This window comes from Pristis pectinata, chromosome 7 (genome assembly GCF_009764475.1).
Source record: "Pristis pectinata isolate sPriPec2 chromosome 7, sPriPec2.1.pri, whole genome shotgun sequence".
Lineage (NCBI taxonomy): Eukaryota > Metazoa > Chordata > Chondrichthyes > Rhinopristiformes > Pristidae > Pristis > Pristis pectinata.
The window spans coordinates 79,939,841-79,956,190 of NC_067411.1; the positions used below are offsets into that span (position 1 = coordinate 79,939,841).

General features: G+C 42.4%; 2 protein-coding genes across 2 annotated transcripts in view; both read right to left on the minus strand.

Moving 5' to 3' along the window:
* Positions 1 to 12,025, minus strand: part of tmc2b (transmembrane channel-like 2b) — a 39,461-nt gene extending 27,436 nt beyond the window's left edge. Inside the window, exons 1-5 of the mRNA XM_052020645.1 lie at positions 11,985 to 12,025; positions 5,698 to 5,788; positions 4,832 to 4,913; positions 2,640 to 2,746; positions 366 to 464 (exon numbers count right to left, since the gene is read on the minus strand). Of these exons, the coding sequence (XP_051876605.1) occupies positions 366 to 464; positions 2,640 to 2,746; positions 4,832 to 4,913; positions 5,698 to 5,788; positions 11,985 to 12,010 (405 nt within the window). The 5' untranslated portion in view covers positions 12,011 to 12,025. The remainder of the gene's footprint in view (positions 1 to 365; positions 465 to 2,639; positions 2,747 to 4,831; positions 4,914 to 5,697; positions 5,789 to 11,984) is intronic.
* A 14-nt stretch (positions 12,026 to 12,039) lies between these two features.
* The window catches only part of tmc1 (transmembrane channel-like 1), a 63,072-nt gene continuing 58,761 nt past the window's right edge, over positions 12,040 to 16,350 (minus strand). Inside the window, exons 19-21 of the mRNA XM_052020646.1 lie at positions 15,302 to 15,346; positions 13,794 to 14,192; positions 12,040 to 12,131 (exon numbers count right to left, since the gene is read on the minus strand). Coding sequence (XP_051876606.1) covers positions 12,040 to 12,131; positions 13,794 to 14,192; positions 15,302 to 15,346 — 536 coding nt within the window. The remainder of the gene's footprint in view (positions 12,132 to 13,793; positions 14,193 to 15,301; positions 15,347 to 16,350) is intronic.

The window sequence follows — 16,350 nt, forward strand, 5'->3', positions numbered from 1 at the left end:
TACTTCACAAAATATTGTCAAAATATATGAAAATTTAGAATGCTTTAAATATACAATACAGGAACCCATTGGTCTTACATATTTTAAATGTTAAAAAAATATTTTCAAAACTAAGATGGTAGATACACACAAAAAAATCAACAGTAGGCAGCTTGGATTCGGAGAACAAAGACCCTGACTAAACAACTTCTGCATCTCCTTCCATGGACTGACACTGAAAGGCTGAAGTAAGTCTTAAGGCATGTTTGCCTAGAAATTCACCCTTGGGTCAGTAGTACTAAATATGTTGCATAATAATTTCTGCACGTTCAATCACCCCTGAAATTTAATGGAACCTAATTTTGAAAATGGAATACAACACTCACCCCAAACTCCCAAAGCACTGAAAAATCCATAGCAGTCGGCTGTTCTGCCCTTGGCACAGTCTTCCGAGGAATGCTGCCATATGGCAGGCCCATCAACACCTGAAGTATAAAACTGTTATCAATACCTTTTTATGCTTTTCTTTGATTTTCAGCTATAGTTCTTAAATTTAATATCATATACAAATGATGACAACACTTTCTCTTGGCAAAAGGCAAAACCATGATAAACAAAAGTTGTCCTAGGACTGAACTTGAAAGAGCAAGGGATAGAGGGATATGGAATTAATGCAGGCAAGAGGGATTAGTATAGTTAGGCATGATGGTCAGCTAAAGGACCTGTTCCTATGCTGTACAACTCTATGACTCTAGAGACCTTCTGCATCATCATAGCATATTTTAAACCAATAGTGAAAAATTCCTTTTTTCTCTTCCCTAACACTCTTTTTTTAAACAGTTCATCCCCTCACTACACAGTGTTTCATCTTCACTGGTAATCTTTCACATGAACTTCCCATGACAAGTCTGTAGGGAGTAAATTGGATGGCCTTCAAACATAGACACTGGGACCAATGGTACATGATTAACTTATGCGCATTGATTCCAATCTCATAGTTGTAGAGCTATAGAGTTGTGCAGTACAGAAACAGACCTGTCGGCCCACTCCATTCATGACTTTTTGCCCATCTACACAATGCCATTTTCCTGCATTAGCTCCATATCCTCTTATAACTTGCTTGTTTAAGTGCCTTGTTTAAATAAGACAAGATATAAGATAAGATATTAATTTATTAATCACCTGTACATCGAAACACAGTGTAATGCATCTTTTTGCATTACTGAGTATGTGCTGGGGGCAGCCCGCAAGCGTCGCCTCTCTTCCGGTGCCAACATAGCATGACCACAGCTCCTAACCCATACGTCTTTGGAATGTGGGAGGAAACCGGAGCACCCGGAAGAAACCCACATGGGCACACGGGGAGAAAAAAGTAGTGATTGTATCTGATTCCACCATCTTATCTGGCAGCGAGTTCCAGATATCAATCACTCTTTGTGTAAAAATTTTCCCCTCACATCCTCTTTATAACTCCTTCCTCTCACCTTAAACTTTTGCTGTCTTGTTTTTGATATCTCAACCACTGGAAAAAGATTCTGACTGTCTACGCTACCTATGCCTCTTATAAATTTATATACTTCTATCTGGCCACCTTTGCTTAAGGCAAAACAACCCCAGCCTATCTAATCTCTCCCCATATCTAAAGTCCTCTAACCCAGGCAACATCCTAATGAATCTCCTCTGCACTCTCCGGTGCAACCACATCTTTTCTGTAGTGCAGCGGCCAGAACTGTACACAATACTCCAACCGCAGTCTAACCAACACGTGCCATCTGCAAACTTATTAATCATACCTCCTACATTCACATCCAAGTCATTAATATATATCACAAACAACAAGGGTCCCCTCACCGACCCCTGTGGTACACAATTGGTCACGGACTTCCAATCAGGAAAACATCCTTCCACCACTACCCTCTGCCTCTTTTCACCAAACCAATTTTGAATCCAATTACCAGCTCACTTTGTATCCCATATGCCTTAAACTTCTGGCTTAAGGCAAATGGGATCCAAAATCTACCATGCAGGACCTTATCAAATGCTTTACTGAAGTGTAGTCAGAACACTCAATTAGATAATTGCTATGTTTAGTTAGCACCAATTACTAACTTCATTAGTTGAACGCCTCAGCAAAAGGCCCAATATCATGAGTGGCCAGGTCCACTCAAATCTAACCTGCATTACTTAAACCTAGCCTACAGTTCTTCAACAGGAGGCACACTATGGCTGCCCTTAGATATGCTATCCTTTTTTTTTGCTCCTTTCCAATGAATGTTTACCCCAGTTTGTTATGATGGAACTCATTGTGAAATATAATCATACATAGACAAATACATAAAAATGGAACAACACAGGGAGTTAATGGGCTTCAGGATTTCCAAATGGTTCACTGGAGGCTTGTTCAATAGTGAGTAGCAGGTGATATGGACTTGGCATTGATTTTATGTCTCTTCTAATTTTTACCTCCACTGCATTTGATTGCTCTCATTGTGCAATTATGTAGATTCCATTTACACAATTTGCATCTGTTTTTAAAATTATGTTTTGTGATTTAATTCTGCAAGGCATGAAGAAATATATTACAAAAGACTGATATTTTTAAAAATTCCATCCAATTTTATAAACTTAAACTGAAGTATAGTTGAAAACCCAAGGCCCACCTCTGGAATGACAACCAGTCCAAAAGTTAAACCAAAGAGAACCAAGTTGATCCCATAGAGCCAACGTAGGAAAATAAAATATGAAGCTACAGAAGAACCAAAGTGACCTGTGACAAAGGAAAAGATTTTATGAGTCCCATAATATTTCAACTTACTTTCTGAAAACATATATGTTAGTTTTCCACTTATACTGTAGTTTTAATGTAATAAAGTGTTTCATGTCACTTCATAATTCAAAGTAGAGGGTCAATGGGCACAGCAAGAGAATTGAATTAGAGGGGAGAGCAAAGACATGGTCAAAGAAATAGATTTAGGAGAGATCACTGAAGGTCAACTGAGATCTACTGAACAGTGAGTTTAGAGTTTGCAAGTGACAGGGACCCAGGTTGCAGTCTGACCCTCCATGATTTTGGCAGTGATGACGTCATTACCACTGAGTCAGTGGTAATGTGAATTACACCAGGAGTTAAAATCTCCCTTGTCCAGAATGTTCAGCACCCTATTTGGCCACTGCATCCTAGGTTGCCATCCCAAGTTTTAACCCTGCATTGTGTGACAGTGCACAAGGCAGGCTTTCAGTCATGACTCAGATGTTTAGATTCAATTTACAGCAGTGTGCTTAGGAGGACAGGAGATGATCACAATGTACAATAAAATTTCTCTCTTCAATATTAAAGCAGTTTCTCAATGTCACCTAGGGAGACAATGATAAGGATGCAGATGCAAGTGAAAATAATACGATGATGAAAACAAAATTCAGTGTTTGCAGATATTGGTATAAAACATCTGAAGGAATCACTGCAGAAAAATAGGCAATAAAAACTCAGTGTGCCTGATACATCTTTGACCTAAAATACCTATAGTGCCCCATCTTCTGAAACTTTCTCAACAGAACCAATAAAAATGTTACAGATATCTGAATGGAAACATGATTTTCCATAATCTTAAATTCATAAATAGCCATCATCTGCTAATTTTTATTTGGAACATCCAACTTTCATTGGTAAATAAAGAAATAAAAAAACAGGAATCTCATGATAAATGGCTCTATCAAGAGCAGAAAACAAACTGCTGGAGGAATTCAGTAGGACAAGGAAGATCTGGGGATGATTAATGTTTCAGATGTTTAAAAATTGAAGAGAGCTACTTGAATCACTGGGATCTTGAATCATTTACCCAAGATTCACTTTAATCTCCTCCCTATCCAGTTGTTCCAACTGGTGTTGGGCAGTGTGGATTATCACATGATGGCCTGCTCCTTCTCATGAGAGTGAATTGGACTATGAGGACAGAACTTGCGCAAGGAATGTACGTGTGTTGTTGTGGGATTGGGGATGGGGAGGTACTAATGCTGAAGCAAATTAGAATGCAGACCCGTCAGGAGATCTGAAGAGTAAGTTTTTCACACAGAGGATAGTGGTTATGTGGAACGAGCTGCCAGAGACAGATATAATTACAATGCTTAAAAGGCATTTTGACAGGCACTTGGATAGGGAAGGTATAGAGGGTTACAGCCCTAATGCAGGCAAATGGGATTAGTGTAGATAAGCATCACAGTTGGCATAGACAAGGTAGGTTGAAAGGTCCCATTTCTGTGCTGTATGATTCTATGATACACACTTGGGGCAATTATCAATATGCATGTTTTTTGGGATGGATGTGAAAGGGAATCAAAGCACCCTTGCAGTCACAGGGGGTATGTGCAAACTCCACAAAGACAGCACCTGAGGTCAGGATTGAATCCAGTTTGCTGGAGGTGTGAAGCAGTTAACCCACTGTGAAACTCTTAATGTTAATAATTTTAACTAATTTATATCAGGAAAATGTGTTACTACATTTCTTTCATAATTTTTATTTGTCTGATTCTTTTAATCTACTTCAACCATATTTCAATGTCTCTGATTATCAGTAACATTTGAAATATTTGAGAAAGCAAAATGGATTATCAGGGCAGGTTGGGGAAGGCCCTCAACATCCACTACCTGAGGCCTGGTCACCACTTACGCTTCAGGGAATGGCTGTGGTAGCAAGGCTTCCAATTATAATGGATCGACAGAGCCACATATTAATAGTGTGGAGCCAGAGATTGTACAGGAACAAACATGAGAGGCAGTTTGGGTCAAGTTCAATACAGCCACTTATTGAAACACCATGTGCAACTACAATATATTTACGTAACAAAGTGAACTTACTTTCAATTTCTTTTATTTTCATCTCCCAAGGTATGCATGAAGTCTTAAAATTTTCAAAGTCCCTTTTAAATTTGATCCATTTCTGAAATGTTCAAAATGGTATAAATGGTATAAATATATGAACAAGAACTAAAATATTATAATAGCATAATTAAAATTATAGAATAAGAAACTGAACGGTAACTGAAAAGGCTCACTAAAGGAGGAAATGTTCACTGTGCCAATAATTGTTTGGATTGAGAGCTGCTACAAAATTCCGTCATACACACATGTCGAAAGTTACCATCCACTCCACTACAGGAGTATAGTGAGGGAAATCAGTATCATACCACCATGATATAGAAATCACACTCTCAGTTAACTAAGTTGCAGATTACCATTGAAATTATTATTTCCAGTCTGCATACTCAAAGAGATTTTACATTCCACAACAAAATTTACAAAAGCCTCCAATAATTTCCTTCATCATAACTGCTACTACTTCATGCCACTATGTCCTTCCTTATAGCTTCTAACCTGCTAACTCTGAAAGGTATACCTTGAGTTATGAGTTTGGTGCTGGGAAATTTTCCTGGAACATTTAAGGATTGAGACAACCATACAATGCTGCACCTTTGAGCCACATACCACTAGTTTCATTCTCCCATTTTGTTAATGAGAGCATGGATCACCTCTGAAGTCTTAAAGAAATGTGAACATTGTTACTCCCATGAAAGACAGCAGCATCTATTACAACTTCTCTCAGCTCATAGGTGCAGAGCACAGGGATCAGGTATGCTACTGGTTGCTGTCAATGTCTAAAGGTTATATATCAACAATAACATAAAGAGATAATATTTGAAGTAAAATGAAAGTCAGATACTAACCTTCATCATCATCACTTTGTAGGCGTAAAACTTTCTACCTTTCCCCTTCCCCAGAGCACCTTCAAATTTCTCTACAAATGCTTGAGATTCTCTAATAAACAGAAGTTAAAATTGATTAATTAAATTGTAGCCACTGAGAGATCATTTTATATGTCCAAAAGGGGTGAGGATTTTCAGCCCTTAAACTCTGTCGGAATTTCCCTGACTTCTTACTATAAAGTCCAGCCAGGGACCAGAAAATCCACCAGGAAATTCTTTCAAATCTGTTAGCGACCAAAACATTTTTTGCTGAAAAATTCATCCACAGTCAATAGTGCTAAATATGCCATATACTACATATGCTCGTGTCAGCAAGATGTACCCTGCCTCCAAGATGTATTCCCCAACACTTTGATGTTTTTATTATGGTGTGTTTAGTTCCACTAAGTTGGAATGAATTTCTCTGTACTTATTCACACAAAAAATTAGGAGCAGGGCTCCACTGTCTGAATGAACTGACTATCTCACAGTCAGATCACTAAAGCGTAAACGCTGACTAAGAAAGTTTGTCCACTTTAATGATGTTTGTCTTTGAACAGTGTATAATCATTTAAGTAGGTTAAAATGCATAAGACCAAAAGGTATAGGAGCAGAATTAGGCCATTCGGCCCATTGAGTCACCTCTGTCTTTCAATCATGACTAACTTTTTTTTTCTCAACCCCATTATCCCACCTTCTCCCCATAACCCTTAGCCCCCTTACCGATCAATCTCTGCCTTAAATACACCCAATGATATGGCCTCCAAGACCCTCTGTGGCAATGAATTCCACAGATTCACCACTCTGTGGCTGAAGAAATTCCTCCTTATCTTAGTTCTTAAGGGGCATCCCTTTATTCTGAGACCGTGTCCTCAGATACTAGTCTCTCCTACTAAAGGAAACATTCTTTCCACGTCTACTCTATCCAGGCTTTTCAGTACTTACATCATTATGAGGTCATGGGACAAAGTCATTAAAATTAATTTTGTACAAATATAAATGGTGACAATTGCAAGCATTAGTGTTTTTATGACCATGATGTTGGTGTATTTTCAGTGCCAAATATTCATTATAAACTTTATTGTTGCTTAACTCTGGATATTTGCTAAATACAGATTTTTATGCCAAACCATCAACAGCATTCATGCAGGTGTCACTCAAAAACATAGATGACTAATTCATTTTTCAATTAACTTCACACTAACCTGTCTTCTCAAGAAATCAGTGATTTGCATTATGACCTCTAAAGGCCCTTGTTGAAGACAACTAATATAGTAGGCTCACTTCTTGGACACTGATGAGAAGGTTCATCTGGACCAGACAATGCACATGCTTTAGGTTTTAAAGACATGAATACTTCTTACTATAATCTAAATATAAATAGCAACATTTCTTCTCTCAGAGACAAAATAAAATAACTAACCATTACACAATGAATGTCTCTTAATGTCTTTTCTAACTAAGTGAATCTCTGGATTGCTTCAACATTAAATTTTGAGGAGTTCTTCCACAAATTAAACTTACTTTAAAATCACTTTGTTCAAATATACAAAAGATAACAAATTTGTATGAAATACTTTTGTCCAATATTTTAATTAATACACCAATTTCCAAAAAAAAATATCTCAGTTAAAATAAAATAATGGACAAAAGAATCTCATACAAGCATATTTACACACCTGTGGAGACTCACCGTTTAGTCAGTCGAACCAGCTCGGCAGTCGGGTCGAGCAGGGTCAGAGCGACGAGGCCCAAGATGGCAGCAGGCCTCGTCTTTCCCGAGCGACGGGGAGAACCCGCGCGTGGGAAAGTCTTGATGACATAGTACTTACGTCATTGCTGGTTGGATTGGGCGGGAACAGTCTCCCTTAAAGGGCCTGCACGAGGCGGGAAAATAAACCAGTTCTTGTTCGACAATCCTCCGACTAGCGTCTTGTTTTATTTCGCGGTAGCAACTGCTACATTGGTGACCCCGACGGTCCAAACGGATTTTGGACCCGCACAATGGCCGACAGCGCAGCAGCCAACGCAGTGGCCCTCGAGCTGCCCACCTTTTGGACACTTCGGCCCAGCGTCTGGTTTGACCAGGCCGAAGCACAATTCCACCTTCGGCAGATCACCTCCGACTCCACGAAGTACTACCATGTGGTTAGCTCTCTGGACCAAGAGACAGCTGCCCAGGTTGGAGACTTCATCCAGTCGCCTTCGGAGGAAGATAAGTACCCGGCTTTCAAAGACCTTTTGATTCAGACCTTCGGCCTCTCCCGTCGTGAGCGTGCCGCCCGCCTGCTTCATCTGGACGGCCTGGGAGACAGATCCCCATCCGCCCTAATGAATGAGATGCTGGCATTGGCCGAGGGACACAAGCCATGCCTGATGTTCGAACAGGCCTTCCTCGAACAGCTCCCCAATGACATCCACCTGTTGTTAGCTGACGCCGACTTCAGCAACCCCCGTGAGGTGGCCGCCCGGGCAGATGTCCTGTGGAGGGCCAAGCGTGAGAGCAGTTCGTCCGTCAGTCAAATCACCAGGCCACAAGCCCAACGCCCGCCTCGCCCGGCCCCAGCAACCGAGCAACCACACCCCAGGAACGCAAACGACAACACGGGTAACCAGCTGTGCTTCTACCATCAGAGGTGGGGTGTGGAGGCCCGTCGATGCCGCCCACCCTGCAAGTTTCAGGGAAACGCCAGGGCCAGCCGCCGCTGATGGCTACGGCAGCTGGCCGCCGACAGAGCCTCCTATTCGTTCAGGACAAGAAATCTGGACGGCAATTCCTCATTGATACTGGAGCAGAGGTCAGTATTTTGCCCCCAACCGGCCGCGACACTTGTAACAGGCCACCCGGTCCTCTACTCAATGCCACCAACGGTACAACGATACGGTCTTTCGGCACCCGTACACTTCAATTACAATTCGGCAGCAGCCGTTTTACCTGGACCTTCGGGCCCACAACCTGTTAGTCGACCTGCAAGGGAAGCGGTTAGTCCACTCTAGCACCTTCCAGACCTATCCCCTGGGAGAAATCAGCACACCAGCCCCGTGCCTGGACTCCATTTCCCTTTCTGGCGATGATTTCGCCAAGCTCCTAGCCGAATTCCCATCAATTTTGGCACCTTCGTTTACGAATTCGAGGCCCAAACATGGGGTACGACACCACATCATCACTACAGGGCCACCCCTTCATGCCCGAGCACGACGATTACCTCCAGACAAGCTCCGCCTGGCAAAGGAAGAGTTCCGTCACATGGAGGAGCTGGGGATTGTTCGCAGGTCAGACAGCCCCTGGGCCTCCCCCCTGCACATGGTCCCCAAAGCCACCGGAGGGTGGAGGCCCTGCCGCGACTACCGCAGGCTGAATGACGCCACCACCTCGGACCGCTATCCCATCCCTCACATCCAGGACTTCGCAGCGAACTTACACGGGGCCCGCATCTTTTCCAAAGTGGACCTCATTCGGGGATACCACCAAATCCCGGTCCATCCAGATGACATCCCCAAAACTGCGATTATCACCCCATTCAGCCTGTTCGAATTCCTTCGGATGCCGTTCGGCCTTAAGAACGCCACGCAGACCTTCCAGCGGCTGATGGACGTGGTAGGCCGAGACCTGGACTTCGTGTTCATTTACTTAGACGACATACTGATCACCAGCCGTAACCGCCAGGAACACCTTTCCCACCTCCGCCAGCTGTATTCCCGCCTCCGCGATTTCGGCCTCACGATCAACCCGTCCAAGTGCCAATTCGGACTTGACTCTATCGATTTCCTCGGCCACAAAATCACCAGCAGCGGGTCAACACCCTTACCCGCCAAGGTGGACGCTATCCGCCATTTTGCCTGCCCCGACACAGTCAAAGGCCTACAGGAATTCCTTGGGATGGTCAACTTTTACCATCGGTTCATCCCTGCAGCAGCCCGTATCATGCGCCCTCTGTTCTCGCTGCTGGCTGGTAAGGGCAAGGACATCACCTGGACTGACGAGGCTGCGGCTGCTTTCGTTAAGGCCAAAGACGCCCTGGCAGATGCCACGATGCTGGTACACCCTAGGACTGACATCCCAACCGCCCTCACGGTAGATGCGTCCAACACCGCGGTGGGTGGGGTACTGGAACAGCTACTCAAAGGCCGCTGGCAACCCTTGGCATTTTTCAGCAAGCACCTTAGACCGCCCGAACTGAAGTACAGCGCTTTTGATCGGGAACTTCTAGCACTGTATCTGGCGGTCCGGCATTTCCGATACTTTCTAGAAGGCAGGCCTTTCACCGCTTTCACCGATCATAAGCCTTTGTCCTTTGCCATCTCCAAAGTCTCCGATCCCTGGTCAGCTCGGCAGCAGAGACATTTATCCTACATTTCCGAATTCACAACTGACATCCAACATGTCTCTGGAAAGGATAATGTCGTTGCTGATGCACTTTCCAGACCGACCATCCACAACCTATCCTTGGGTGTCGACTACACGGCCCTAGCTGATGCACAGCAGGCCGACGACGAACTGCCCAGCTACAGAACCGCAGTCTCGGGCCTGCAGCTCCAAGATTTCTTGGTTGGTCCAGGTCAGCGGACCCTACTTTGCAACGTTGCGACTGGTCAGCCCCGCCCTATAGTCCCTGCAGCCTGGCGGAGACGTGTTTTTGACTCGGTACATGGGTTGGCACACCCGTCCATCAGATCAACTGTCCGACTGGTCGCCAGCAAGTTTGTCTGGCATGGCCTGCGCAAACAGGTCAGTGAGTGGGTCCGGACTTGTCCACACTGCCAGACGTCAAAAATCCAGTGACACACCAAGGTCCCGCCACAGCAGTTCAAGCCTACCCGTAGGAGGTTCGACCACATACACATCGACCTTGTGGGCCCTCTGCCGGTTTCAAGAGGAGCCTGGTACCTCCTTACCATCGTGGACCGGTTCACGAGGTGGCCTGAGGCAACCCCCCTGACTGACATCACAACTGATTCCTGCGCCCGAGCACTGCTCACAACTTGGGTCTCACGTTTTGGTGTTCCGGCCCACATCACCTCAGACAGAGGCACCCAATTCACTTCCAGTCTCTGGACTGCATTAGCGAACCTGCTAGGGACGCAGCTGCACACCACCACGGCCTACCATCCTCAATCAAACGGGTTGGTGGAACGTTTTCACCGCCATCTGAAATCAGCCTTGATGGCCCGCCTGAAGGGTCCTAACTGGGTTGATGAGCTGCCTTGGGTCCTGCTCGGCATACACACTGCCCCCAAAGAAGACCTCCGCACTTCATCCACTGAGCTTGTGTACGGGGCGCCCCTAGTTGTCCCCGGGGATTTCATACCTGCCCTTAGGGACCAAGGGGAACAACCCCCAGCAGTCCTACAGAGACTGCGCGAGAAGCTTGGCAACTTGGCCCCGATTCCCACCTCACGGCACGGTCAAGCCCCATCCTGCCAGCCCAAGGATCTACGGGACTGTAAGTTTGTTTTTGTTCGCAGGGGCACACCTCGGGCGCCGTTGCAACAACCATATGAGGGACCGTTCTGAGTCATAAGGAATAATGGATCCACCTTTATTTTGGACATTGGAGGCAGGGAACAGGTTTTCACGGCGGACCGCCTCAAACCGGCCCATTTGGATCTGCAGCAACCTGTCGAGGTTGCAATGCCACGATGCAGAGGCCGGCCCCCTAAGCAGCAGCTGGCACAGCCTGTGGACCTTGGGGACTGTATCGCCGGTTCTTGGGGGGGTTGTGTGCTACTCACCGTTTAGTCGGTCGAACCGGCTCGGCAGTCGGGTCGAGCAGCGTCGGAGCGACGAGGCCCAAGATGACGGCGGGCCTCGTCTTTCCCGAGCGACGGGGAGAACCCGCGCGCGGGAAAGTCTTGATGACATAGTACTTACGTCATTGCCGGTTGGATTGAGCGGGAACAGTCTCCCTTAAAGGGCCCGCACAAGGCGGGAAAATAAACCAGTTCTTGTTCGACAATCCTCCGACTAGTGTCTTGTTTTATTTCGCGGTAGCAACCGCTACACACCTATATTTATAGAGGTCAATTTCAAGACTAATTTCTTTAAAATTAAATTCACGTGTCAGTTACAACAATGCCAATATGTTAATATATCCCAAATAATCTTTGGGAGAAGTTATGTTATTGGAACTAAATTCATTTTGTATTCTATGTTTACTTTAAGAAACACAAATTGATTTAAGTTATTGGCTGTCAAATTCTGTAAAACATCAATTTAATTGCAACATTTATAATGTTTAATTATTATGCATAAACTGCAAATCAATTACTTTAATGTTGAAAGTTTTCTTTTCATACGCCAGGCTTTGTTCCGTATGGTTGCTATTAGTTTCTTTTTCTCTTCCACTTCTTCCAAAACCTTAGCAAGTTCTCCCTCTGACAGAGGATCTTCACTGTCTGATGAACCTGATGATGAGCTGCAACAAAACAAAAGTAAAACTGTCATGGATGTAAATAATTCAAGTTCTGGATGTCACTCAGGGAAATTATTAGGATTGATTCTCAACTTTGTTACTTAGGCATTAAGAATTGCTGGATGGACTAAGAAGAGCAAAATTTTTTAACAGGCTTATATGTTCTTGCACAACCCACTGGAGTTTCCTTCCATAACAAGCCAATGCTAAGAGGAATCCTTGCCCTCTGCTAACCCATACTCATAAAGTTTGTTTAAATTGATGCATAATTTAACATATTAGCTGAAAAGAATGAACATAAGCTTTGCATACATTACTGTCTAAATAATAATGTTTCAAGTGTATTTAGCAATTAATTACATTTTCGAAAAGAGTTGTGCACTCATCTAAAAAGCTTACAGAAACCATTAGGAGGACTCTCCATGGCAAGACCCTATGTGTGATAAGGGCCCTCTACACTAAAAGGACCATCATGTGGAGAATCCAAACCTTTTCCTGCTGTCAAAATGAGAAAAAAAATACAGTCAGCTCAGTCTTACACCCAGACTTAGCCTAAATGATAAGCCTTTGAATATTTGAAGAAGACCCAGGAAGTGCATCTGGATCTGGCCAATTTTATTCCTCAGCCAATGTGACTAAGATCTAGCTGTCACTGGGACCCTGGAGATTGGTCAGTGAATGATGTTTACACTTAAAAAGGCACGTTGCTTGTTTGACAGCATTTTAAAATGTCCCGGCCTTGTGAAAAATGCTTCAAAATATCTTTCTTTCAAATACTGAGCACTTAAGGTTTGGCCATTTAAACAACATGCTTCTCTTGTGCTGTTTATTTAGTTGATTAATTAAAAATGTATACTGCACATTTTCTAAATTAGGTTGTAATAGAAAATGATGGAAACTCACAATAACTTCATCAGCCTTTCAAAATGAAATTAAAATGTTTTAAAACAAGATTCTTAGTCAGTGCTAGTAGGAAGTCCGCATCCAAAATACCAGTCACTGACAAATTTCCAATGTGTATTTCCAATGTTTACTACTTTACTTAATGCTCTTTAAAAGTATACTTCTTTATTGGTTATAGTAATGTGTGTAAATCATCCAAATTCCCTTTTTGCTGTCTTACTGTAAAAAAAAACCCTTTGGGAACATGTTAAGCTGTAGAAGAGAAGCAAGTGAATCAGGGGATTACTCTTTGTGTAGTTTCTTATGTTGGGAATATCAGGTTTTGTTAATTATTTACTTCCCATAACCATAATTGCACAATTAATTCAAAGCACAAAATGGTTTTCTTTCACTCCCTGCTTCCTTATTCAAGCATAAAATATACTACCTTTCTTGATTAATTCTCTCTCAATTACATTTTTGGTTCATATTTCATGCCATGCTTTAAGAGATGGGATATTTCAGAGTATAAATTTTGTTCTGTAAATATATAGACACAAAGCTTGCACATCATGGGTTAGAAAATAGCAGATTCCTAATTACCACTTCTCCTTGCAATCAAGTTCTTCTTTAAATAAATTTCATATCTATTGCAATATATGAACAATGTCGATATACAGTAAACAAGAATTAAGTACCTTGAGGATTTGCCTTTCTTTCTTCCATTACTCTTTTCACCCTTCCTGTCACCAGTTTTATTTCTTTGTTTTGTCTTCTTATTACCTTCATCTTTCTGCTTCTTGTTTACATTGTTTCTATTAGTACTGCGGGCTTGGTTCCTTTTTGTTTTCATACTTCTTCCCTCTGGTTCACTGTCATCATCGCTTTCCTCTGTTCTATTATTCTTTTTGTTTCTTGCTTTTATCCTTGAATTTTTAGCTGCCCCTTTTTTGCCGTCTCCTTCTTCTTCATCATCATCATCTTCGTCACTTTCATCATCTCTATTGTTCTTGCTTTTCTGTTTACTTCTGTTCTGAACTGGGGGTCTCCTCCTATTGTTCCTTGGTTTGGGTTTGGCAGCTTCTTCTGAACTATCTTCTTCATCCTCAGATACTTTAGGCAGGTTTCTGCTATTTTGTTGCTTTCCTCTCCTCTCAGGTTGTCTCTCATCATCCTCTTCTTCTACATCAATGGAAAAATGACATTAAAAAAGGAAATTTGGGAATAGCTCTAGTGATTCAATTTACAGATAAGATAGTCATAAATTTGTTGAGTTAATTGATTTTAGTCAAGATTCCACAAGTGGCTTCAAAATTTCTGGGATGGAGAATGATAAATCAACAATATTCATCTTAATGACCGGAAACCAGTGATACTTGCTGGAACTTGCAAGCAAGTAAATCTCAGGGAAGGGCAAATCCAGACTTCAGTGCCATGTATCCCATAGAGCAGCAGCTCACAGTCTGTGGTTTCTGAGGTCATAAAGGTCCTTGGGCAAGGTGCCCAATAGTCACAAAACCAAATCTCATCAAGTGTCTACAGTTTCAGAAGAGGGATAGATCGTCAAAGGGGAGAATAATTGAAAAGATCGAAACAAACATGTAGCACAGAGTTTAGTGTGTAAAAGAATTAAACCCCTTTTATGATTTACATCCATTCAGGTAAATTTGGTTTGGAGTAAACACATCTTGTTAATTGTTTTGGGTGCTAAATTTCAACTCACATGTGTAAATAGTTAAGATAATTGACTGGGTGTAACAATGAACTCTAGCAACAGAACTATGTTCTAATGCATTATAAAAATAAATAATATTAATCTGTACAGCTTTTTTCACAATTTTAAATCAGCTTAAACCCAATGAAATACTTTTCGCATGCAGCCAGCGTAACCACATCAGGAGAAGCAGCAGACAATCTGTGCGTGAATTCAATGGGCAGACAATCCATTTAATTTCAGAATGGTGAGCTGGAGATTGGGAAAACACCCTTTCTCTAATGAACAGTGCAACAACCCTTCACCGAAACACTCAAGAATCAATCTAGAATGTGCACTGGTTATTCTAGACTAGGACTTCAGCACATGCCCTCCTGCCCAAGAGGTAAACACTCTCACACTGAACCAAAGATGACACCTTTACCTTTCACTGTTGTTGAGATTCAGTTGTTCAATCTATTAGCAAAGGTACTTTTCAGGATGCTGTTGTGGATAATTATTTCAACGTTGGTTTTTAGAAGGCCAGATGTAGATGGTCTCTAATAACAACTTTGAAAAGTAGTAATTATTGTCTTACCATCATCATCGTCTTCATCTGTCTCATGGTCTATCTGAATTCCAACTGCAAGTGAAAATATGATCTTGACTGAGATTAATTTAATTTATTGTTTTAGTCAATGTACAGGAGCATAAAGCAGAATTTTGTTATACTCTTCCAAAACTTCCACAACTGGATTTCTGTATAAATCACAAAGTAAGACCTAGCTAAACCTGTACAAGAAGGAGACTGGTAATTGGGCTCCTTGTATCAAAATGCAGGAAGAGGCATGAGGCATAGAAATTCTGATCTTTCATCACAGTGTTATTTCTGCAAAACTGTTTTATACAGGTTGTTCCCCAGGTTTGTAAGGAGCTTGTGCTTCTATATGGTACATGTCTCATTGAAAATATGTACTAGAGGATGGAGATTTCTGGATGGCTGGCCCTCAACAAAAATTGTGCTACTTTGTGCCATTCTGAAGACAAAAGGTGAAGCAGAGAACAGGCGATTGGTGCAACAATACCCAGAATAAATCCGCAAGCTTCCTACCTAAGAATCACATCACAACAATCATCAATTGGTGATCCTGCCAACTCCCAAAAGAGATCAACACTGCACCATGTTAGTCTCATTCGCATGTGAAAGTAGTCAAATGGCCATCCCTCTACCTGCTGATAACATTAGTTGGGAAGATTTACCCCCACTCCCAAAAAAGAGGGCTTTCCAACTTCATCACAGGCAATGTCTAACACTTAAATCTGACAGACTTTGTTTTATAGATAAGGGAAATTCACAGAAGAATGGAAAATTTCGGATGAAGCATATTTGGAGGCTGTTGATACTCGTGGAAAATTATGTAAGCTTAAATCATCAGTTTGTAGTCACTGCAGAAAACAGAAAGGAAAAAGATCAAATGGCACAATTATAGAGACAAAAAAGACAGTAGATGCTGGAATCTGGAGCATAAAAACAAGTTGCTGGAGGAACAGCAGCTCAGACGGCATCTGTAGAGGGAAGTGGATAGTTGATGCTTCAGGTCAAGACCCTTCATCTAGACTGAAAGAGCAGAGGAGAGATAGCCAGAA